The 24839-nt window shown below is 52.9% G+C and overlaps 1 protein-coding gene across 3 annotated transcripts; it reads left to right on the top strand.

Moving 5' to 3' along the window:
• Positions 1–752: 752 nt before the first annotated feature.
• ZBTB47 (zinc finger and BTB domain containing 47) lies at positions 753–23522 on the top strand. Of its 3 annotated transcripts, none has more exons than XM_051768353.1 (6): positions 753–1280; positions 12178–13548; positions 16923–17070; positions 17707–17822; positions 18200–18344; positions 19251–23522. In XM_051768353.1, the coding sequence occupies exons 1-6, from the start codon at positions 1278–1280 to the stop codon at positions 19616–19618; spliced, it is 2151 nt and encodes a 716-aa protein (XP_051624313.1). In that variant the 5' UTR covers positions 753–1277; the 3' UTR covers positions 19619–23522. The 3 variants fall into 3 exon arrangements, with proteins under 3 accessions (XP_051624313.1, XP_051624315.1, XP_051624314.1); XM_051768355.1 differs by lacking the exon at positions 753–1280 and adding an exon at positions 2401–2533; XM_051768354.1 differs by lacking the exon at positions 753–1280 and adding an exon at positions 6700–6840.
• Positions 23523–24839: the final 1317 nt, after the last annotated feature.

The following is a 24839-nucleotide window of genomic DNA, read 5'->3' on the forward strand; positions in this document are numbered from 1 at the left end:
TTTGCACCCCAAAAAGCCTTGGGGTGTTTTTATCAATTTTTTTCTGGGGGGAAAGGAGCTCTGTGTGCCTCAGTTTCCCTCTTCCAGCACCACCCAGAGGTTGCTCCCAGTAACCAAATGTGCCTTAAACACCACCCCTCTCATCTGTCTGTGGCAGGAGGGATCCTTATTTCCTCCAAAAATCCCATTTTTAAATAAATTCATGTTATGCCATGACACCCCAAATTAGGGGGTTATGAACCAAAAAGCCTTGGGGTGTTTCTATCGATTTTTTGGGAGGAAGGGGCTCTGTGTGCCTCAGTTTCCCTCTTCCAGCACCACCCAGAGGATGCTTCCAAAAACCAAATGTACCTTAAACACCCTCCTAGTGGGGATCCCAATTTCCTCTAAAACCCCCCATTTTTAAATAAATCCACGTTATGCCGCGACACCCCAAACTGGGGGTTTTAACATAAATCCTCGCTATCCCTCAACACCCCAAATCGAGGTTTTACGCCCCAAAAAGCCTTGGGGTGTTTTTTTAATTGAGTTTTTTTGGGGGGGGGCACCTCAGTTTCCCCGCCCCAGCGGGATCCAGGGGATGCTCCCCGGGGGATGCTGCGCTGCGGGGGCGACCCTAAGGGAGGGTTGGGGTGCGGGGAGAGGGGACACGGGGGTGTCCCGGTGGGGGTGGCGGTGGCTGCTGTCGCTTTAAAGGGGCAGCCTTGGCCCCAGCTGATGCGGCGGCTCCAATCAGCGGCCCCGGGGCTCTTGGCAGCCGGAGCCGCCGCCGCTCCGCATTCCTCCGGCTTCCGAAAAGGGGCGAACATGGCGATGGGCAGGATGAGGTGAAGAGGAGGAGGAGGGAAGGAGAAGAAGAAGAAGAAGAAGAGGAAAACGCGGAAAAAAAAAAAAAAAGGGAAAAAGAAAAGAAAGGAAGGGGAAAAAAAGAAGAACAGAAAAGAGGAGAGGAAAAAAAAAAAGAAAAAAGGAAATTATAAGGGGGGAAAAAAATAGGAAAAGAGGGAAGGGGATGCAAGCGGCGCTGGCGCGGTGATTTCCTCCCCCCTCCACCCCCTCTTCCTCCTCTAAACGGCAAAAAAAAAAAAAAAAAAGAAGAAAAGCAGAAATAAGGCAGCAAAAAAAAAAAAAGCAAAAAGAAAAAAGGAAAAAAAAAAAAAGCCACCAACCCAGCAACCCACCCAACCCACCAATTCCTTGTTTTTTCATGGAGAGCACAAACCCCAGGCCAGCGGAGGAGGACCGGGACTCCTCAGCGCGGAGACCTTTGCATCAAAATGGTAGAGCCTGAAACCCCCCCACCCCCACCCCCTTTTCCCTTTTCTCCTCGCTTTTATTTCTCCCCTTTCCTTTCCCCTTCCTTCCCCCGTCGCTTCCTCGCGCTCCCGGGGCTTTGCCGACTTCCCAAAGGCCTCGAAACTTGCCCAAATCCCGGCCGGGGAGGTGGATGCGGGGAGCGGGTGTGGGGGGGAGTTGCATGGGCGATGCTGCATCCACGCCTGGGGGGAGCACTGGGGGGGGTGGCCCTGGGTTTTTCGGGGGGCACAAAGAGCGCAGCCCACCCGGGAGCTGCACTGCCGGCAGCTTCGGGGGGGTTAAATTGCGTGGGGTCCTCCCCTTGCGCGAGGGGAAAATGTGTTGTATTTGGTGAAAATGGCATTAAAAACGCCCCCCCCCCCCTCCTCCGCCGCTTTGGGGTGGCTTGAGGGGGGATGGGGGGGTTTGGGGGGTGCAGAAGGGGCGTGAGGAGGGGTCTGATCCCCTCCTCCCCGCGAGGGGGTCCCCGCCCGTCTCAGCGCTCCCACCCGGGGGTCTCTGGGAGGATTTGGGGGACACACACACTTTTGGGGCCCCCAGGCCGGAGGATTCGCTGAGGGGAGGGGGGGGGGGTGCAGAAGATGCCGCTTCCTCGGCCATTCCCATTCCCCGGATGACTCCATCATTTTGCCAATTCCTGCCCCCCCCCCCCCCGCCATGGCTGGCTCCAGTCGTGGGCCCCCCCTTTTCCCGGGGGTCTGAGGGATATTGGGAGCACCCCGACATCCCGGAGGAGCGAGGCCGCGGGGAGGGCGCAGCATCCCACCCCTCTGCGGGCCGGGAAAGGGATTTTCCATCCCTGCACTTGAAAAATAACGATAATAATAATAAAAACATCCGAGCCGGGGCTCTCGCCTGCGGCAGTGACCTATTTTATCGGCCGGCGGAGTTTTGGGGGGAGGTTACTCTGAGTTGCAGAGGGCAGGCCTGAGCTGGGAGGATCCACGGGAAATCCCCTGGGATGCGCCGTGACCACAGACCGCGGTTCCCGGTACCCTGGTGCCTCCCTCCCCATCCCTAAAAGTGCAGGGCTGTGATTGCCCCAGCGCTGGCTCCGTGCCCATCATAACACCCCGGGAAAGCGTCCGAGTGGCTTTTCGGGAAGGGGAAGAAAGTGCAAGCTTGGAAAAATAAGGAAACGGCGTTGGCTCAGTGCGGGAGACGATGGACGGGATGGTGGGATGGGGCTCGGCACCCCCTGGCTCCGAGACTGGGGGTAAACCGGCTGGGATTGGGATTGGGATTGGGATTGGGATTGGGGTTGGGTTCGTGCTGGTCAATCACACTCGACCTGCAAAATTCCTGCTGGCACGGAATCAGCTGCTGGAACTGCCCCTGCATCCCATCTCCCTGAGGAGATGCTGATGGACCAGGGGACACGCAGGGGTGTTTTTGGGAGTGTTTCATTCCCTGAGGTGGGGAGGGAGATGCCCAGAGCCCACTCAAGCGAGCAGCCCTGCGAGGAAGACAGGGAAAAGTTGGGAATTCAGCCTTTCCTTCCACACCCGGCCTCAGCAAGGACCAGAGGAAGATTTGCCTTACAGAGCAAAAATTCCTCCTTGGAAAGATCAAAGGATTCATTCTTTTTTATTTTGTTTTCTCCCTGGATCTGTGGCGAAATCTCGCTGGGTGCAAACATTCCGGCCACGGAGTTTCCCAGAGGATGCAGGTTGGGATAAGCACCACTCCGGGGCTTTTGCCGGGGTCCCCTTGGCTCCGCGGCGGAGCTTTGTTCTCCCTGTGAGGAATTAACGGCGTGTTGGGTCGTTACCAGGCGAGATAAACGGCCTTGTATTCCCGTCTCCCGTCTGCGGGAGAGGCTTGTCAGCCCCTCCACAAAAATAACCCGCTGCCACCTCTGGAATTGGCTTCTTTGGAAAAGGGAGGGAGAAGCGGGAGGCTGCCTGCGAGTTGATTAAATATTGGTTATTTTTAAGATGCAGGTTTTTCTGCTGGAGGAAAAATGGGTGGGGGGGAGAGAACCTTTTGCAGATGAACCGAATGTGTCAAAACATCAGAGAGTCTTTGAAGATTTTGGGGGAATTGCTGATTTTCCCACCCTCCCTCCGTGCTCTGGCTGGAGAAGGAAACTGAGGGCTCTCCCACTTTGCTGCATTTAAGCCTTTATAGGTGGGGACGTGCTGATGGCCATGACAAAGTGCTCTGGGAAGAGCAAGAGATGAAGTTTTTAATCTGCTGCCACGTTTGCCTGGCCCCAAAAACGGGGATGCCCAGATCCTCCACGTGTTTTGCATCCTGGATGTCCCCTGGCATCCCACGGGTCCCTGTAAGGCTGGAGGAGCTGGTGGGGAGGATGAGCTGAGGGTCAGGCTCTGTGCTTCCTAATCTTCCCTTTCTTATTTCTAAGGGGAATACGTTGTGTTGTGTTGCTGGAGTGGTTTGGGCAGGGCAGGGATGGTTCTGTTGGGTTTCCCACATGGGGACACTGAGAACTTGTCCCCATATCCTTCAGGACTGCTGTCCCCTCTTCAGCCAACCTTGGTGTTCTTCCACCTCTCCTGGGATGGCCTTGGAATATGGGGAAAGACTGGCCATGGCAGTGCAGATGTGATGGGTAAAGGATTTAATTACAATAAATTATCCCTTTTTTTTGTTATTATTTTTACAATTCTATATTTTGCCTGGAGCCAAGGCTGCTGACACCCTGTCTGAGTTAAAGCTCTGCTCCCCGAGGTGCTGGATTTGCTGGAAAAATCATGATAAAAATGAGGCATTTTAATGCATGTTCATAAAAAAATGTTTAAAGTGTGAGGTAAGAAGGACCTGGTGCACCCAGATCCTTGATCTGGGCAACTGGATCTAATGGAATGTGCCTCTGCCCACGGCAGGGGGGTTGGAACGAGGTAATCTTTAAGGTCCCATCCAACCCAAACCATTCTATACCTGGACCAGAGGAGCACAAGTGGTACTTCCCAAAGAGCCCCAGTCAAGGCTGGGTTTAGGAAAGAACCAGAGATGGGACCATCCCTGGAGTCAGTGCCAGGATTTGGAGAGGATGCTCCAGGATGGAAAGCCCTGCCTGGGATGCTGGGAGAGGTTCAAGGTTGAACAGCTTTGTGGTCTGGGGTTGGGCTGGAAAACGCTGTGCTTGTAGGTTTGCTGGGGGCTGGGTGTGAGGCAAACCTTGGAAGTGACATATCCCACCTTCCTGTTGACCCACCTGGAAGGTCGTGGTGGCTTCCACAGGGATGGGAACTGTGGTGCTGGGCAGGGGATGCTGCCGTCTGAGGAAAACCTCGTGGAGCAGTGCTTGGGAGGAGGTTCCACCCATCCATCCACCCATCCACCCATCCACCTTGCTTCCCGGGGATCTCTCCCTCTTCCCGGCCATCGTGTGGCAGCACATGGAAGTGGTTCTGGCTCAGGGTTGTGATGTCTCCAGGCTCTGCACAAGTGACACAGTGGCTGCCCCACTGCACCGTCCATGTTCCTCTCACCGAATTTGGGGGTCCTGGGGTGGGTCTTATGACCCCACGGGGGGATTCGAGCACCTCCTGCCCTACTGCATCCACCCCCTCCCTCGCTGGCAGTGGGACATCCGTGGGGTCTGTGGGACTGGTTCCCTTCCCCGGCTCCCCCCGGGCTGGGCAGCGCTCGGAGCCGGCCCCTGGCGCAGCCGCTTGGCCGCCAGCCCGGCTGGGGAGGTCAGCGCTGGGTTTTGTCCTCGTTTCCTCCCTGGATCTTCCCTCCTCCTGTTTTTCCCGGGCAGGGGAGGGAGGGGGACAGTGGCTTTGCGTGTCTGCCGATCCCCCGGGCTCGTCCACCCGGGCAGGGGCTCCGCGGGAGGTCCCGCATCCCGCCGGCAGGAAGGCAGCAGCCCATCCCACCCCATCCCATCCCATCCCGCCGCCTGCTCCCGTGCCAGGGTGGCGGCTCGGGGACATCTCCATCAGCCGGGTGTCACTGGCTGTGCCAGGCGCTGGCGGGGACCCCGCGGCCGGGCTGCCCTGTCTGTGTTTGCCAGGAGGACGCCTGATCTGCCCAAATCCAGCAGTGTCTCCTCGGGGTTTAACTCCAGACCCGGCTCCGGGCTTGGCGCAGCTCTGGAATTACCTGCAGAGCTTCTGCACCACGTGCTGGGTCTGGCTGAGCTGCCCAAAGAAACCCCTTTCAGCCCTGAGCGAGGGGACAGGGACAGACAGACTGGTACATCCAGCCTGCTTTGGTGCCTTCCCAAGGGATTGGGATTTGTCCTGGGCTGGAAATGATGTGGCATTGCTGAAGCCTCGGTATTTTTGCAGCAGAGGCCGTGCCTGCAGAGGGGATGGTGCTCGACTTCACACGTGCTGGGATAGACTCCCAGGGCTTGGCATTGCCCTTGCTGTCACCCTTGGTGGGACAGAGGGATGGTGGCATCCCCCAGGAGCTGTGTCACCTCACTGGGCCGGTTTGGGGATGGGGGATGATGGCAGGGTTGATGTCCATCCACCCTTAGAAGTATCACTGTGGCTTTGCAGCTCTGTCTGTGAAAGAAAAGGAGAAAACCATCCAGAGAGGCTGGTGGGGTTTAAAAATTAAAAAAAAACCCCAGACATAAGATAAATGAGAAAGCATCAAGCCATTAACCCTCTGTGGGCTGTGCTGTCAGAAGCCAGTGTCTGCTCCCAGGGGAGCAAAGCCTCGTGTTGCTCATCCCACCTCATCCCCCTGCTCATCCCAGCTCATGCCCCTACTCTCCCCTCGCTGCCAACAGGAGAGAGAAACCCAAATGAACCTTTCCCTCGTTTGCAGAGGTGTCCCCTTGGATGCAGATGGACAGGGATGGGAGAGGGATTTGCCCCTGTTCCCTTGTGCTGAGGACAGTCGTGGTGGGCCTGGTGCTGCTGTGCCAACTTCCCAGGCTGCTCCTGGGAAAAGCTCGTTTGAGCCAAAGCCTGTAAATGCTGGGTATCATTAACAAAAAATTAAAACCAACAAAATGGGAGGGGAAAAAAAAAAGCTTGGGAAGCATCTGACTGTCCCACAGCTGGGTTAATGCTCTTCTTCACTTCTGCAGAGGCTGGAAGGTGTCTTTTGGGATGTCTGACACCCCAGGGTGGGAGAGGCTCTGGGAGAATCTCTGATCCCCTTCCCCTTGTTGCTATAACAGGTATACGTCTCTATTTTAGACACACAGGGGAAAATCACCCCTTTACGTGGTGTCACCACCATCCCAAAGGTCATCCCTGGCCTCTGGAGGTGGGATGGGAGCATCCCCGCTGAGCGCGCAGTGCCGCTCCGGCAGCATCCCGGTGATCCCAGCGATCCCAAGGGCAGGATGCCGGCGGTGGGCGCTCGGGGCCGTGCCGGGGCCGGCGCCTCGCCAGGCGGGGCTGTGGCCGAGCTATTGTTTTCCCTTCCTGCTTGTTTTTCCGGACAACCCTCTCCTAATTAAATGAAAACACCCGTCGGGTCGGTCGGAGGAGAAGCGAACAAATCCCACCCCCGGCACTGTCCCGTGCCGGGAGCACCCACGGGAGAGCTCCCCGGGGAGGGAGGCGGCAGCGGGGCAGAGCAGTGAAGGTAGGGAGTGTTGGGATGTGGGTTATCCCTCTGCCGTGTTTTCCATGTGTGGCCGTGGTCCAAAAATAGGTGGTTTGGCAGCGGGATGTGCACGGGCAGCGCCGCTGGTTCTGGGACGGGTTCGTCTTGGTGTATCCTGGTTTTGGGAGTCGTGGGAAGACACAGGCGTCACGTTATCCTTAAAAAACCCCTCTGGGCGGCCTCAAAACTATGGAGAAACGGCTGGAGGTTTCACCCAAGGGTCTGGAAAGCAGAGGGCAGATTGTGGGAGACTGAGGATTAAAACCGAAAGCACGAGTGTTTGGGATTTCTAATGATACCCCTTTGTATCATCTGATTTGATCTGTAAAAATAGGTTTATTAACATTATTTCTTTCCTTAGCAAAAGTCAAGCTTTGGCATTAAGTAGTCTCAGGCAAGCTCTTTCATCCTGAAGTGCAGCCATGTCCAAATTGAGAGGAGGACACGGGGTTTTTTTGAGGATCAAGTGCTGACATCGTATTCAGCTCCTTATTAAAGCACTTTTCCTTAATGCAATTTAATACTGAAGGTCAATGGTGAATGTTTTGGTGGTTGGAAAATGATAGAGAAAAGCAGATTGCCTTTTTTCATGGGTGTTTTGAGGGTGAAAAATTTAAAGAAATCTGGGTAGAAACTGGTTCGTGGGCACTTGGTCTTAACTGCTCTGCTTGAGGGTGAAGCAGGGGCTTGTCACCACCTAAATGTGCATTTTATGCCCCCAAAATCCCCCATGCTGTGGTATTTCAGGAGAGAGTTATGGTCCTTGATGCTCTGGTCATGAGGGCAACAGACACGGAAAGAAGGAAAGAGAGAAGGAAAGAGGGAAAGAAGGACAGAAAGAAGGAAAGAAGGAAGGAACAAAAGAAAGGAGGATGGAAAGAAAGAGAAAGAAAGAAAGAAAGAAAGAAAGAGAAAGAAAGAAAAGAAAGAAAGAAAAAGAAAGAAAAAGAAAGAAAGAAAAGAAAGAAAGAAAAAGAAAGAAAAAGAAAGAAAGAAAAGAAAGAAAGAAAAAGAAAGAAAAAGAAAGAAAGAGAAAGAAAGAAAAAAAAAGAAAGAAAGAGAAAGAAAGAAAGAAAGAAAGAAAAGAAAGAAAGAAAAAGAAAGAGAAAGAAAGAAAAGAAAGAAAGAAAAAGAAAAAGAAAAAGAAAGAAAGAAAGAGAAAGAAAGAAAGAGAGAAAGAGAGAAAGAGAGAAAGAAAGAAAGAAAGAGAGAAAGAGAGAAAGAGAGAAAGAGAGAAAGAGAGAAAGAGAGAAAGAAAGAAAGAAAGAAAGAAAGAGAGAGAGAAAGAGAGAAAGAGAGAAAGAGAGAAAGAGAGAAAGAAAGAAAGAAAGAAAGAAAGAAAGAAAGAGAAAAGAGAAATGAGGGGCTGGTGAAGGTCATAGATGGTCTTCTGGGAGGCTGAGGATTTGGGTATTTAAATATGTGAGAGTGGCCTGACCTGCTGGTCCCTTGGAGAGGTTTGGAGCTGCAGGAACATTTAAGGATCTGGCTCTTAATACCTGCTAAGAGAAACAGCATTTTACCTTAGTACATTGATTTAAATCCAGCAACAGACACCTTTCAGGGGAGGTGATGAGGTGGTGTTGGGACTGTTTAGGGAAACTGAGGCACGTTGTGGGTGGAAATGGAGCTTGGGCTCCACCTCCTGTAGCAGGATTCTTGGTGGACTTGCTGGAGAGAAGCTGCCCTGATCCAGGGAACTCAGCATCTGCCTTGATCACCACTCCTGTATCACTCATCACCCACCCTTTGGGCCCATCCAACCCCCCTCCGCATCCTCCATCCGCCCTCCTGCCCCGGTGGCCGTTTTGGGATGGGGCTTTGGCAGCATCACTTGAAAACACTTCAAACAGAGCTGGAGGGCCGGGCAGGGTGGGGAGGGATGGCTGGAGGCACCGCCAGGCCCTTGGGGTGGGGAGTTCATGAACACCACTTCATGAACGTGCTGCTTTCTAATAATTTTTAGGGGGCGTTTTTTGGTGCCAAGACCCTGCTCAGAGGTTGGGTCTGTGGGGGTGTTAGGGTTCACTCTGTTTTTATGCACCCAACCAGCACCCCAGACTGGGGATGGAGGTGGGATGGGTGACCTGCTCCTGTGTTCCTCCTCCTGTTGTCACGGCACTAAACCATCCCAGGTGGTGATGGTGGAAAAGAGTAAAACTCTGATTTTTTTTTGATATCTCTATACATTTAATAAAATATTTTAAAAAATATGAATATATATATATATATATATATAAAATATTTGTGTTTTCCCAGAGGCAGAGTACAGACTTTAACCCTCCCATTAATCCCGATCAGCCAGGGCTCCTCTGCTCCAGCAGGGACGGGAGCTGCCGGAGGGGGATATTTTGGGGCAAGTTGGGGTCTTTCTCGGGATCTCACCCCGGCAGGCGCCTCTTGTCTTGGCTGGGGCTCTGCCTCCGGGCGAGCTCACGGAAAGCATCTGAGAGCAATAAAGAGCAAAAGCCTCCCGCTGACAAGCCCGGGCTGAAGTCACCGGCGGGACGCGGCCAAGACACGCATTGTCCTCGCCGCTGCTGGGACTGATTAGAGCCGCCTGGCAAAGCCCGGCTCTGGGTGAGGGATCGGCCCCTTTTGCCAAAAAACCTCGATCCGGAGGAAAAAAAAAACCAGAAAAACACACCCGGCTTTTGTTTTCCAGGCTGGGCCGTGCAGAGGCAGAGATCCAATTCCCCTCGTTTTGCACCCATTTCTCCCCGGCCGTCGCTCTGCTTCTCCCCATCCTATATAAGGGATTGAGGTGAGACGAATCCCTAGTAGGAAAACCCCGAGTTCAATTTATTTTTCAGGAGAGAACCTGGCAAACTGCTCCTCTGAATTCTCGCTGCCTCTCCAGCGTTCGATATTTATTGGATTTTTATTTATTTTCTACGTGTCTTGGAGGGGGGGGGGGGGGCTGAGCCATCCAAGATCTCATCAAAATGTCCTTGGCAGTCACTAGACTCGGGAAAGGGGAGGGGGTGGGTGGATATTCCAGCTGGGATGCAGCATTTTGTAACAAATACACATGTGAAGTGTTTATGTGTTTATGTATTTATGTATTTTTAGATATAAACAGTTTAAATGTACATAAACATGAATGTATCGAGCATTAAAAATATAAAATACATATATAAACATATATAAAATCTATATAATCCCCCCTCTCTTCATACCTCTTTGCCCCACTCCAGGCTGCAGAGCCAAGAATTTGGAGCAAAACTGTTTTTTTCCCTGGGCTTTCCAGGGCTGTCAGGACCAACCAAAGTTGACATCCCTGTTGGTTGGATGAGTTGGTGGCAGAGCAGAAATCCAGCGAAAATGAAACATTTTGGCAGGGAGGGAGAAGGGGTTTTTTTGCTTGACGAAAAAACAGAGAAGAAAACACCCTTTTCTATTATTTAAACATTTTTGTCTGTGTGTGCTTTTGCCTTTGGCTCACAAAAAAAAACCCAAAAAAAACAAAACACAGAAGATAAACAAAATGTGTCTTGCTGGAATTTGTGTGTTGATCAAGAGCTGCCATTTGTCCCAGAAAAAGTGGGAGCTGAGAAACTCTTTGTGGAGCAGGAGGTGCAGGATAAACCCAGCAGGTTGAAATCTCCATCTCTGTGACTGTTCTGCACCTCGTCCTTTGTCACATCCCACAGTGGTGGGGAAAGAGGGAATTAACAAGCCCAGATCTGTCTCCATCCATAAATTGGGTGCTCAGCAAGGGAAGCAGAGAGAAAAGATATATCCCATCTGCTTTTAATACAGGACACAGGATTTAGGGTGTGGGATATCCCTTGGTTTTGGGATAAAGCTGGTGAACCTGTTCTGGGGCTCAGGTATGACCAGAAAAGGTGGTGAACATCCAGGGATGGTCTGGGCTGTGCAAAATACGTGTGAGCCCAATTAAATACCCAGCAAACACAGTCTGGGGAGGGTTGGCAGTCCCAGCATTTCCCAGCCTGGGCATGTTGCTCCCTGATCTGAATTTTTCCAGGTAGTGCCTTTCCCCAGGCAGTCAAACACGGGCATAAAAAAGCACATAAATCATCCTGGTGGGTATTCAGTAACTATCAGAGGATTGTGGGTTTCATGTAATTGTCTGTACAAACAGGGAGGTATAAAATCCTAATTTCCTTCTATTCGGGGGGTTAAATCTCAGCTGGTGCCTAAAATTGGCTTCCTGTGTGGGGCAAATGACCCCCCTGGGGTCTCCATCTGGCTCAGGAGGCCAAGGCATCCCCTCTCCTGTGTGACATCTCCTCTGTGTGAGTGTGGACAGCTGAGCCTGTCTTTGGACTTCTGTGTCCAAAGGTGGGGTGGTCGTGGTGCCTCCTACCCATGTTGAAGGGATATCAGTGCGTGTTCGTGGCCATGACCTGCCCTTTCATTGGGGTTTCCTGCTTGGTTGAGTCTCCTGGACTCAGTCTGGTGGTGGAACTTCTTGGTTGGTGTCTTCAAGCTGGGCCTGGTGGTAGAGCTTCTAGTGTTCCAAAGCTGGGTCTGGTGGTGGAACATTTGGGTTGGAATCTTGAAGCTGGGATGGGTGGTAGAGTGTTGTGGTTGGCATTTCCAAGCTGGGGCTGGTGGTGGAGATTCATGATTGGTATTTCCAAGCTGGGGATGGGGATGGAGTGTTTTGGTTGGTATTTCCAAGTTGGGACAGATGGTGGAGCATTTTGGTTGGTATCTTCAAGCTGGGACTGGTGGTGGAGCTTCTTGGTTGGTATCTCCAAGATGGGGATGGAGTGTTTTGGTTGGCATTTCCAAGATGGGACAGATGGTGGAGCAATTCGGTTGGCATCTTGTAGCTGGGTCTGGTGGTGGAGCATTTTGGGTGATATCTCTAGGCCAGGGCTGGCAGTGAAGCTTCTTGGTTGGTATCTCCAAGCTGCTGCTGGTGATGAAGAGTTTTTGATTGGCATTTCCAAGCTGGGACAGGTGGTGGATCATCTTGGTTGGTGACTCCAAGCAGGGACACATGGTGGAGCTTCCTGGTGTTTCAAAGCTGGGTCTAGTGGTGGAGCCTCAGGGTTGTCATCTCCAAGCTGGGGTGGGAGGTGGAGCTTCACAGTTGGCATCTCCAGGCTGGAGATGGGGATGGAGTGTTTTGGTTGGCATCTCCAAGCTGGGGTGGGAGGTGGAGCTTCACAGTTGGCATCTCCAAGCTGGAGATGGGGATGGAGTGTTTTGGTTGGCATCTCCAAGCTGGGGATGGCAACGGAGCTTCTCAGTTGACATCTCTGTCTTGGGATGCGTGGCCACTGATGGGTGGGGGGGAAAGAGCCCCATTGAACGATTTTATTTCCTTCCTCCCCACAGCTGATAGTCGAAAAGACGACTGACTACCCTTCTGCTGAGTACTCCCTGGTGGAGGATGTAGCCCTCCACTTCACGTGTTTGATGGACAGACTGAACGAGCAGCGCCTCTTTCAGCCGGACCTGTGCGACGTGGACATCGTGCTGGTGCAGCACAAGAGCATCTTCCCCGCGCACAAGGGGGTCCTGGCCGCCTACAGCCAGTTCTTCCACTCCCTCTTCACCCAGAACAAGCAGCTGCAGCGCGTGGAGCTCTCCCTGGAGGCCCTCACCTCGCAGGGCCTCCAGCAGATCCTCAACTTCATCTACACCTCCAAGCTGCTCGTCAACTCCTGCAATGTGCAGGACGTGCTGAACGCGGCCGCCGTGCTGCAGATGAACAACATCGCGTCGTCCTGCCAGGACCTGCTGGACACGCGCTCGCTCAGCCTGGCCACCGACATGGCCCTGCCCGCCGAGGGCTGCGCGGGGCCCCCGCCCTACTACTGCGAGATCAAGCAGGAGGTGGACGCCCCCCACCCCAAAATCTACGCCCGGGAGGGCAACGACCCCTTCTCGGTGCGGGTGGAGGACGGGACGGGCGGCGGGACCCTCCCCGACGGCCCCGCCAAGCAGTACTACAAGGAGGAGAAGGACGGCGGCGCCGGCGCCGTGTGTAAGATGGAGGGCGAGGAGTCCGAGGAGGACCTGGACAGCCAGGGCTCGTACAACCGGGAGCAGATCATCGTGGAGGTGAACCTCAACAACCAGACCCTCAACGTCTCCAAGGGCACGGAGGGCAAGGCGGCCGCCAGCGAGGCGTCCGTGATGGGGCGGCCGGACGGCGACGGGCGCGACACGGAGGAGGACGGGGAGGAGGAGAATGAGGAAGGGGAGGAGGAGGAGGAAGAGGAGGAGGATGCGGAGGTGGGTGATGAGGAGGAGGAGGAGCGCAGCGAGGAGGAAGACCTGGAGGAGACGACGGAAGAAGAGGATGATGATGATGACGATGAAGACGCGTCGGAGATGAAAAGGGAAAAGGGTGGGCAGCCCCGCCGGGGCAGCCGGGCCTCCAAGGCCACCAAACCCACCATGGCAACCAGGTCCCAGGAGATGGCCAAGGTGGAAGAGGAGGAGGAGGAGGAAGAAGAAGGCCAGCGAGGGAGGAAGAGGAAAAAGGAACAGGACGGTTTGGGGCAGAAGGTGAAGCTGGAGGAGAAGCAGCATTACCCCTGCAAGAAGTGCCCCCGGATCTTCAACAACCGCTGGTACCTGGAGAAGCACATGAACGTCACCCACAGCCGGATGCAGATCTGTGACAAGTGTGGGAAGCGCTTCCTGCTGGAGAGTGAGCTGCTCCTGCACCACCAGACCGACTGCGAGAAGAACATCCAGGTGAGCCAGCCCCATCCCCAGGGCAGGGACAGGAACATCCCACCAAGGGGGAAATATCCCATCAAAGGGTGGAGCATCCCATTAGGGATGGATATCCCACCAAGGGGGAAATATCCCACCAAAGACTGGAGCATCCCAGTAGGGTTGTACATCCCACCAAGCAGGAAATACCTTACCAAGGGTGGAGCATCCCATTGCGGATGGACATCCCACCAAGGAGGAGCATCCCATCATGATGGGACATCCTGATGGGGGAGGGACATCCCAAACACCATGGAGGTCATCCCACCCAGCTACATTATGGGATGGGCTCATGCTCAGGTAATCCTGATGGGAAGGAACCTTCCTTCTGCCATGACTCGTATTCAGGCTCAGAAGGGTCCCACAGTGCCATGGGATTTGTGCAGGGAGATTATTCCTTCCTCCTTGGCTGGCTGGGTGGAAACACGGAGTTAATTTTAGAAGAGTTATTTTTCTTTTGAGTTGATTCAGTTAATCTGGATAAAACATTGTGAGACCCTGATGGAGACACGCTCCAGCCATTCCCACCCAGGCTGAACCCCATTCAGCATAATTTGAAGATTTGCTGACAGGAGTCAAAATGGTTTTAATCTGCCTTTTGTGCTTTTTTTTTGGTGGGTATTAGCAAATTTCCGAAAGCATTTGACATCCCTGAGTGGCTCAGGCTTGGTGTGTCCTTCCCCCTGTGCTAAAGAGATCCTGTGTTTCAAATTGTCTCTGTTCAATCTGTGCAGTTTTGGGGGGATAGGGAGGCACCCCATCAGAGCAGCAAATGTGTGTTCCTGAAGGTCCCTCTATCCTTTCTCCTAATCCACAATGAGCTGTTTTCCATGACGCTGCTGCTGCTAATTAAAAATATCCCAATTTCTGGAGAGTTCATCCATCATCCTTCCAGCCAGTGACCGGATTTTAAATGATCTCCCAGCTCTCCTCGAGGAAGGCAACACAACCCAAGTGCTGCTGGAGTCCTTGGCCAATGGCATCCCAAATAAAATAGGGAATGAGGCAGATTTTGGCCTTAGGGCATGCAGGGAACAGGGAGGCAGGAACAGTCTCAGCTCCCAGGTGCAGCACTGCCTGCACTGACCCTTCAGTGCATATTCCTGGAAAATTCACAGCGCTGAAGTTGCTTCTTTTGGAGGGTTTTTCCCAGGATGGATGAGAGCAACTCCAATACCTGAGTGGTGGTGGCTGTTTCAGAGCCTGTCATAAAGCCTGGGAAATTAAAAAAGAGTTTTCCCGGGATGTTTCCTCAGCCTCATCTGCTTTCCAGGTGGATCACATGGGGTTGTTACCTCATTGCTTTTTTCCTCCCTCCTTTTTTATGCCTTTTCCAGGTCATTTCTGAGCAGGATGAGCCACAACTGCCCCTGCAGTGACCTCCTTCTGTGGAAAAAGGGATCATTATCTCTCACTTAATTGAGCACTTTTTAATTTGACAAATAGCCAAATTCACTCCGTTTGCTCTGGTAATATTGAATAACTTTATCAATATACCATGGAATTATGTCTGCATGGAAAAGAGATTATTTTTTTTTTAACTTTATATGTTTAATAGAGAGTCTTTATTTCCTGCTGTTTAACCAGATCCATAGAGGAGCCATCTCTCTTATCCCAGTCAGCTCTGCTGCTTTCTTTCCCTGTTTTGTCCCCAAATTTCATCCACAGTGCTTTAGGTTTTAGGCATCATCTCACTCCCCGTGATCATTTCCCATCTCCCTAACGTGCATCCCGCCTCCATCACCTGAAAAGCGATTCATCCTTTGCTTTGTTGGATTGTTCCTCAAACTCTTTTTTTGGTCAGCTTCTGTGCGGTTTTCCTCTTAACCTGAAAGGATTTATATTCTCATTTTTTTTCCCCCTCATTTGGATGTTACTTCCACATTTTCAAGTGACGATTTTCTGCAGTAGCTGAGGACACAGAGCTCAGCCCTCCGGGGTGTTTGGTCCCAGCCTGAGGTTTTTCCTACCTCTGCTGCTTTCCCTCTACCTTTCATTTTAAAACTCCCCTGCAGCCTTTTTCATTTGAAGTGGAGAAAATGGATATTGATGTGTCTTTGGTATCAGGCTCTAGTCCTGAATTTGCCCTGAAATACCTCTGAAAGCAGAGATAAAACTGGAATCCATGGAAATACATACTCAGGAACAGTAAAACTCAGAGGATTACCCATGTTGACACTTGAGCACGGCAGAATGAAGATGATGAGGGTTGGGAGTGGCTCTGTGACCCTAATTTTGCTCCTTGGGCACCTACATATAAATATATATGGAGAGATACTGTGACTTCACAGCTCAAAGGTGTATTTTCAGCAAAATTTGGTTGAAGTCCATCAATGAGCCTCTGTTCCTCTGGGTAGGAGGGAAAGGTGGAGAAATCCCTCCCTGGGCCCACTGGTACCACTCAGCTCTGCTGTTCTGAGGTGCCTCCAAGGCTTGAATTATTTTCTCAGCACATCTCTGAGGAGAAGAGGTGGTTTTATCCCTGTTGACCAAGAGGAAGATGAGTCAGGGAAAGATGAAGTGGAAAGAGTTGACCCTTGGAGGAAAGAGAGACCCTTAGCTCCTGGCAGGGTCCTTGCCTGCCATCCCTGTGCTCCAGCAGTGGTTTCCTGTATGGACATAAGTGTTTCCCTGAGCACTGAACTGCCCTCACATGCTTCAAACAGGTCTCACCCCAAAGCTGGAGCTTTTCCTTAGAACTTCCAGAGAAACACTGAACTTGTTGGAGCTGAAGCAAACCCCAGCCAAAACTTCTTGGAAAAGATTCTGCATGTTGTGTTGTTGTTCTTGTGCTGATGGACTGTTTTTTGGGTCCATTTTGGTCCATTTGGACATCACAGAGTCATAGATATGTTTGGAAAACTCATTTAGTGGTGAAGTATCCGTAATTTAGTGGTGAAGTATCCTGCTGAAGTCTTAAGTTGTGCTGCCCTGGCTCAGGATTCCCTTTGATTCTATATTCTTTGCAGCCTTCTAATGCACAGAGGGTTTGGGATTATTTTATGTGATGGTTTCATTTAGGAAATAAAATTCCCAGTTGGGAATAGGGCCTTGATGCATGAGCTGCTGCTTGCACGAGTCCTAATACAGCCACTGATGGAGATGCCACGTCCTTCCCTGGGAGGACATTGTCCCTTCCTCATCCCGTGGATAGAAATTTGAGGTTTGGAGGTTTTGGAGTGGCAAGGTCTGTGTCAGACTTGCTGGTCATTCTGATTTTTGATATCTCAGCTGTAGGTTTCACAGAGATGTCCCCTTTCACCAGATGAAGGTGATTGCCCAGAGAGACGAAACTGCTGGTGGTGCCTGGGCAGGTTCCCCTGCTTCCCTCACCATTCCCTCTCTCCTTGCAGTGTGTGACGTGTGGGAAGGGCTTCAAGAAGCTCTGGTCTCTCCACGAGCACAACAAGATCGTCCATGGCTACGCAGAGAAGAAGTTCTCCTGCGAGATCTGCGAGAAGAAGTTCTACACCATGGCCCACGTGCGCAAACACATGGTTGGTGAGTGCGGGGGGCACCGGTGCCACGGGGAGACTTCATTAGGGGTCTCCATCCAGCAGTTGGGCAGTGAAAGCTGGGTTTTTGTTGCTCTTGAATGTTTAGGGCTGGGCTTAATCTTGTGTGAGCTTTCTCACATCAAAACCTCAAAATTTGACCTGGTATTTAATGTTGAACCCGTGTCTGCTCAGTGATGGGTTTGGGGTAATCGGGTGTGGTGTGTTGGAGAACCCCTTTTATTTAATTTAACCAGAAAAAAATAGATCTCAGAAGTGCTCAAAGGAGGGTTTGAAGTGTGACCATCCTTCCCTTGTAAAATAGGACCAGGCCACACCAGTGCTGGGCTTTGAAAAGCAAATTGCACATGGTGATGGTAGATTGGGTCCCTGGGCCTTGCAGGGACCAAATAGATCCAAAAAAAGGAGGGTTTGGACAAGAAATTAGGGGAGAACTTAAAATGTTGATGCTGTGCATCTTCCCAAGATGACTTTGGGTTTGCTGGGGTTGGGCACTGGCGTTGGGAGAGATGGCTGGGATGTGGGGAGAGGGATGATGGAGGTGTGGGGAGAGGGATGGTGGAGGTGTGGGGAGAGGGATGGTGGAGGTGTGGGGACCTGACCCTGCCCCTCTCCCCCTCAGCACACACCAAGGACATGCCATTCACCTGTGAGACCTGCGGGAAGTCCTTCAAGCGTAGCATGTCCCTCAAGGTCCACTCACTCCAGCACTCTGGGGAAAAGCCTTTTAAATGCGAGGTAAGGTCCTGGGTGTGGCCCCACCCCACGTCCTCTCAAATGAGGACAAAACCACTGATTTGGGGAAAGAGGCTTCCTCCCTGCTTTGTACCAGTGCAGCTGCCAGGATGCTCCCACACTGTGGGATCCCTTCCTGGTTTGAGGGTTCCACCAACCATGTGATGAAACTTGACCAATGCCAGGATCTGTCCCCCCAGTACCTGGATCTTACATCCCACCCCAAGCCCATCCAGCCTGCAAACCTGGTTGGCTATGGCCCAAAAAGCCATTTATTTGGATTCTCTTTTGGGAGAAAAAAAGGGATTTCTTCACTGCTGGTGACCTGGGGGGATGTTTCGGGTCCTGATCAGGGACTCATCCCCGTCTCACCCCCTCAGAACTGCAACGAGCGCTTCCAGTACAAGTACCAGCTGCGCTCCCACATGAGCATCCACATCGGCCACAAGCAGTTCATGTGCCAGTGGTGTGGCAAGGACTTCAACATGAAGCAGTACTTCGATGAGCACATGAAAACACACACAGGTAAGAGCCCCTGACCTTGCCCCACACTCCTGCCGTCAGTCAGGAACTCTGGGAAAAGAGTGATGGGACGGGTGTAGCATCTTTGCGTGGACAGAAGGATATCCAAGTGCCGGGTCCTGCACTTTGGCCACAACAACCCCCGGCAGCACCACGGGCTGGGGACAGAGTAGCTGGACAGGGCCAGGCACAAAGAGACCTGAGGGTTCTAATCAACAGGAAGCTGAACATGAACCAGCAGTGTGCCCAGGTGGCCAAGAAGGCCAATGGATCCTGGCCTGGATCAGGAACAGTGTGGCAGCAGGAACAGGACAGAGATTCTGCCCCTGGACTCAGCGCTGGGGAGGCCACCCCTGGAGTGCTGTGTCCAGTTCTGGGCCCTCAGCTCAGGAAGGACATGGAGGGGCTGGAGCAGGTCCAGAGAAGAGCAACGAGGCTGGGGAAGGGACTGGAGCACAAGTGCTGTGAGGAGAGGCTGAGGGAGCTGGGGGGGCTCAGCCTGGAGAAGAGATGGCTCAGGGGAGACCTCCTCACTCTCTGCAACTCCCTGACAGGAGGGAGGAGCTGGATGGGGGTTGGTCTCTTCTCCCAGGAACCAGCAGTAGGACAAGAGGACATGGTCTTAAGCTGTGCCAGAGGAGGTTTAGGTTGGATATTAGGAAGAAATGTTTTCCAGAGAGAGTGCTCAGCCATTGGAATGGGCTGCCCAGGGAGGGGGTGGAATCACCATCCCTGGAGGTGTTTAAGGACAGACTGGATGTGGCATCAGTGCCATGGGCTGGTTGACAGGGTGATGTTGTGTCATGGGTTGGACTGGATGATCTCAGAGGTCTTTTCCAGCCTGGTTGATTCTGTGGTGGGGGTTTTGGCCCAACCCCCAGCTTCTCATCCACATTCTCCCACCCTCAGGCGAGAAGCCCTACATCTGTGAGATCTGTGGGAAGAGCTTCACCAGCCGCCCCAACATGAAGCGGCACCGCCGGACCCACACGGGGGAGAAGCCGTATCCCTGTGACGTGTGCGGGCAGCGCTTCCGCTTCTCCAACATGCTCAAGGCCCACAAGGAGAAATGTTTCCGCGTCAGCAACCCCTTGGCCTCGGACACGGCTGCCCCCCAACCCGCCACCAGCCCCGCCCCGCTGCCCCCCGGCCCCGGCGTGTCCCCCCTGCCCCTGCCGCTGCTCCATCCGCTCCCACAGACCCTCCCTCCTCCTCCTCACCTACCGCCACCCCCTCCCCTGTTTCCCGCGGGGAGGATAAATTCCAACAACAATTAGGTGCCCCCCCACCCCGGCCATGCGCCTGCACGGACTGCTCTGCCCTTCGGGAACGCCTCCCCCCCGGGGAGACGAGGCTTTGCTTGCTCTCTACCCACCCCCTTCCTCCTCGTTTTGGGGTTGTTTTGGGTTTTTATTCCTTTTTCTCACCCGTCATCCTCCGCAGAAAGGGGGAGCAGGAAGAGGCCCCTCCAGAGGAGCATGGGTGTTGGGGGGGAACCGCCGTCCGTCCGTAAGGGTGTAGGTAAAAGCCGTCACTCTCTGCTTCATCTCCAGCTCCATCTTTGTCCTGGGATGCTGGCGAGGCTGGGAGGAGCAGGATGCCCTTATATCTGGCGTTGAGAGAAAGAATTCCTGCCGGTGCATCGATATTTCTAAGCTGAAATCCAGTTAGTGGTGCTTGAATCCCTGTACTGTAAAGCTGGTCTTTCAAATCAGGCTCTTCTCCCACCAGGCTGAGAGGTGGGCACCAAGGAGGAGCCCGGATGTCCCCATTGGAAAGCCATCAGCATGCTTTCCTTAACAGCCCTCACCACATCTTCCTTCCCTGTGCCAGGTTTTCCTCCTCCGTAGGCAAAAGCACAAACACCCACGTTGCATCTCGGGGCATCTGCAGCTCGCTGCCAGTTCAGTTTTGGGGTGCCCTAAGTGTGTTGGGCTCCAGTGTGCCCTTTCTGCTAATCCCAGAGGGAGCTGGGCTCCTGGGGATGCTCTGGAGTTGGTGAGCTGTCCCTGGGAGAGCTCAGATGGCTTCGGGACCAGCGGGAGGGTGGCCTGGGACAGAGGAGCAGGACGCTGCCATTCCTCGGCAGAATCGGCCCAGAATAGTGCCTTAAAAATTCGAATAACCCCTGAGTGGTGGGTGAGCTCCAGGTTGGGTCCCATTGCAAGGTCTGGAGCTAAAGCAAGACCTCCTTCAGCCTGGTGACAATGTCCCATCCTCCAGCTTGTTGCCTACATTGTTCTAAGATTGGCCTCTCCTTGTGGGTTTGGTATCTGTTGCCCTGCCCTGGTTTGGGGGGACCAGAGGGGACCAGTGAGGGCTGTGGTTGTTTTGGTGATGCCCTGAAGTGTTGGTTAGTTGAAGTTGCTGAAGTTGAGCTGGTCTTTGGTTTCACTTAGGAATAATATGCCTGGCTTCATGGTAGAGAAGAGGAAGGCTTTGCTGTCACCTTTTTGTTGGACACTGGGGTCCCAGCTGGGTTTCTCACTGCTTTGCTCTGCTCCAGGGTGTCACATATCAGCCTGGCCACAGTTGTATGGTCTCCTTGCCTGGGGAAGTGCCCCCTTTGGGGCCAGAGAGCACCCAGCACAGGTAGAGAGGTGGGGTGTGTTGCAGCTGACTCCTTGCTCCCAAGGCCAGAATTGGGGTAAAATACGGACACAGATCAGGTCATGGAGGAGGTGGTGAGCAGAGCTCTTGGTAAGCAAGAAGGAAGAGAGGTCCCTGAGTGGGCTGCAGGAGCTCTGATTTGCACCTTGCTCTGGGTGACAGCAGAGCACTGGGGATAACGAGCCACACCAGGCTATGTGAAAGGTCTTGGTGCTTCACCTCCTGGACCAAATCAGCAAAGCACTTGGGCAGCGTTGAGGCTGCCCCTGCAGGGATGGGAGGAGTCAGCCCCCTGCTCAGGGGCTCTGCTGACCAGGGACATGCAGGAGCCTGACAGGGACAGGACAGGGGAGCTTCTGCTGTTGTGCTGAGTGCTCTTTGAGGTGATGGGTCAGCCGAGTGCTGTGCCCTCGTGCTGAGTGGTGCCCACCATGCCTGGCATCTCGGGGAAGCTGGCTGCTCTTGTGGATGTTGGCATTTTGGAGCAACAGATTGCTTTTGATCCCCGTGTTGGCTGGGATCCCGTGGATCCCCCAGCACCTCACTCGGTACCAGTGAGCTCACCCCCATCTCCATCTGCTTCGAGCAAAAGGAGGTTGCTATGGCAGAGCTGCTTCTCCATATCGACCTTCTCAGTGGGTTCCAGAGGCTTCCCTGCTGTCCTCCATAACTCTGGGGCTCCTTGGAATGGTGCAAAGCCTTCCCAAACACAGACCCATGAGGGATGGGGGCACTTAGCTCTTGGGGCCATTGGCTTTCTGAAGGGACCACGATCCAGACTGGGAGATGATTGTTTTAGAGAAGCATTCAGTGACACCTGTGCAGGTGTTGGAGTGGTCCATGCTGTCTCCTCCTCTACTGCCTCCCAGATCCCCCTTAGGCTTCCCTGTGCCTCTTTTCCTTCATGCTCAGCCTCGAGATAGGATGGGAGCACTCTGCCCTGAGGGCTTGGATGGTCTGCCTGGCTGATAGACTTCTCCCCCCCAAGTAAACACCCACGCCAACATCTGCTCCCTTGTGCCACTCACCTGGAGGTGGCTTTCCCTGTTCCTGCCCCAGCTCATCCTCTCCCAGTGAGGACCTGCCCCCCTTGGACAACTCTGTGAGACGAGAGCACTTCACTGAGGGTGGAAGCCCAGCGGAGAGCCCAGTGACTGATCCCAGCCACGCCCCATCCCCTCCGAGAGCCACTTGGAGACGTCGAGATGTGACCATGCACACAGCACTTTGGAGAACCAGATCCCTGCTGCTCCCTCCCCTCTCCAAGGCCCGGGCAGTTCCCAGGAGTCCTACAAGACCTCTGAGCCCTTTTGTCTACACCCTTACTCAACCCCAGTGTGTCTCCATGTCTGGTTTTCATTAGAGTACTAAGAGCTCAGACGAGTTGCTCCCGCAGTGTCTCGTCCATCCCGGATCCATCCCAGATCCATCCCAGATCCATCCCGGCCGGCCCTGTTGCACCAGCTGGGCTTGGACGGGGCAGGAGGCAGAGGAGTCGGGTCCGTCGCTCTCAAGCTTTTTACTTTAATTTTTTTTTTAGTTCTTTTTTTATTTTTACTTTAATTTTTAACTCTTGCACCTTAATCTCTCACACCCCTTCTCCGGCAAGACCGCGAGGGCGGAGAGGGGCTTGTTTTCCACGACGCAGTTCAACGTCCAGCCGGCGACTCCTCCCACGCACCCACGCCCCTCTGGGTCGGGATTTGTTTTTTCTTTTGTTTCCCCCCCTCACCCCTTCGTTTGAACTTTTGGGGAGGGAGGGAGTCGTGTGGGGAGGGTCCTTTTTTTTTTGTTTGTTTTTGGTTTTATGTATCCCAGGAGCCTGGTAGCACAGACCAGTTGGCCTCACCCCCCCGTGAGGCACGGCTGGCCCTACGGACCACAGCCATAACCCCGGCGCGGTCGGACGGACGGACGGACGGACGGACGGGTGGGAATGGCTGTGACAGTGCAATAGAGATGAGCATCCGCTGCTAGACAACTCCACTGAGTGAACTCTTGGTTTGCCCGAAGCTGGGAGGGAGGGAAGGACGGACAGACAGACGCCCCTTGTTCGCATGGACGGCGAGAGCTTCCCCACACGCAGCCCTGCCCGGTGACACGGAACCACGACGGGAGTTGGGTCGGACTTGCAAAGGAAGAAAAAAATAGTTAAAAAAAAAAAAAAAAGGAAGAAGAAAAAAAAAAGCTAAAAAATAGGAATGAGAACAACCTCAGTAGCATGGAACTTGAAGGAAACGAATGAAACCCCAAGCACTTGCCTCAAAACTAGTTTCTCATGCCTGGTGTTTGGCTCTGTATTATTTTTCCGGCATTCAGTATCGGTTGCCCAAACATGCCAAGTTAAAGAGTGTATTGGTGGCTCTACTAGTGTGAACAAACTAAATGAAGCACTTTATTCTGTATAGATAAGGGAAGGCGGGGAGGGGATGGGAAGCTCGGACGCTTTTCGGAAGCGTCTTAAGTAATGTTCTAGGAAATGTATTATTATTATTATTATTATTATTATTCTTTTTTTTTTTTTTTTTTAATGACCATGTGTAATCAATATATGTTTATCTTTAACTCCAAGTACAGCAATTACTCTCTTTGGGATGGTGTGAGGAGGGGGAGGCTGAGGTGGTCGGATCAGTCCATCGCCGCGGGGCCAGCTGAGGCGAGGCGTTGTCTACCGCAGGAACGGGCGAGTCTTGCTTCGTCGAGGGCCCCGCTGGCCAGTGTCCAGGAGGTCCCAAGAGGTTCATCAAAGCCACCTTCCAGGGCACGGCTCACAGCCAGCCATCCCCATCCCGAGCCACCTTCTGCCTGGGGGTGCCTGGGCTGCTCTCTCTGGGCCGCCCACGAGCGCAGCGAGTCACGGTAGGGTGGGCTGGTCTGGGCTGTCCCTCGAGGCCACGTCCTTGGCCACGCTTTGAAACCTGCTTCTGGCCTCTCACCGAGGCGCATCTCAGGGCTTGCTGAGCTCTGAAACTGGTGAGAGGTCAGAACTGGGCCTTTCCACTGCGTTCTCCCAGTCTGGAAGTGTTATGACTGTTACCAAAGAGGTTGCAAGTGGAAGGACTGAATCAATAAACGATTTGTCTTTTATAAAAGAAAACCTAAAGATCCACCACTCTCTTTGTTACCTTAATTTTGCTTTTGCTTTGCCTTCTTATATATATATTTTTTTTTATTATTTTTTTTTTGTTCTTTTGAAAGCCTTTTTTTCAGGCAATTGTGTGCGGAGTTGGAGACAGGCAGGATGGGCTTCCTATGGAATGTTGACCACTGCCACTGCTTCATATGTGTAGACTGTGTGTTGGGCTTGGTGGGAGGTGTGTGTGAGACAACTAGACTGTTGCAGGGCCAAGAAAAAAATAGCTTTTCAGGGAAGGGTGGTGAGGGGGTAGTGGAAGGGATTCAGGGATTACATCCCCTAAAGGTGTTATAGGGCTGAGGGCTGAGCTCCTGGGTCCTACTTGGCTCCATGAGGTTTGTGTGAACTGTGAGCTGGGGCTCTCTGAGCTCCTCTATTGGCAGTGGAGAAACCAAGGAGCCCATCCAAAAGCATCTAGTGCCTTTATTAGCTTAAACTGGAGAGGTGGGAACCTCACCAGCACCACCAGCACTGATATTGGGAAACTAATGGAAGAAGAGATGATTTTCCTTCACCCTTTGGATGTACCTACTCCTTTGCTGCTGAAGATACCCGTGGCGGACCTGTACCACTGGAGCTGTTGCATCTGAGCCTGGAAAACACCAGATAGCATCAAGGACTGACACCTGTCTGAGCATTCCTGGTGGCATTTCTTATCTGTGATTGCCTTTGGACTGATGCAGCTTGTTGGAGAGGTGGAAGGAACATCTCCAGGCCAAATTTTGCTTGGTGATGTCCAGCTTTCCCTCCTT

Source organism: Manacus candei, unplaced genomic scaffold (genome assembly GCF_025592945.1).
Source record: "Manacus candei isolate 608988 ecotype Guabito, Panama unplaced genomic scaffold, ASM2559294v1 h1tg000094l, whole genome shotgun sequence".
Classification (NCBI taxonomy): Eukaryota; Metazoa; Chordata; class Aves; order Passeriformes; family Pipridae; genus Manacus; species Manacus candei.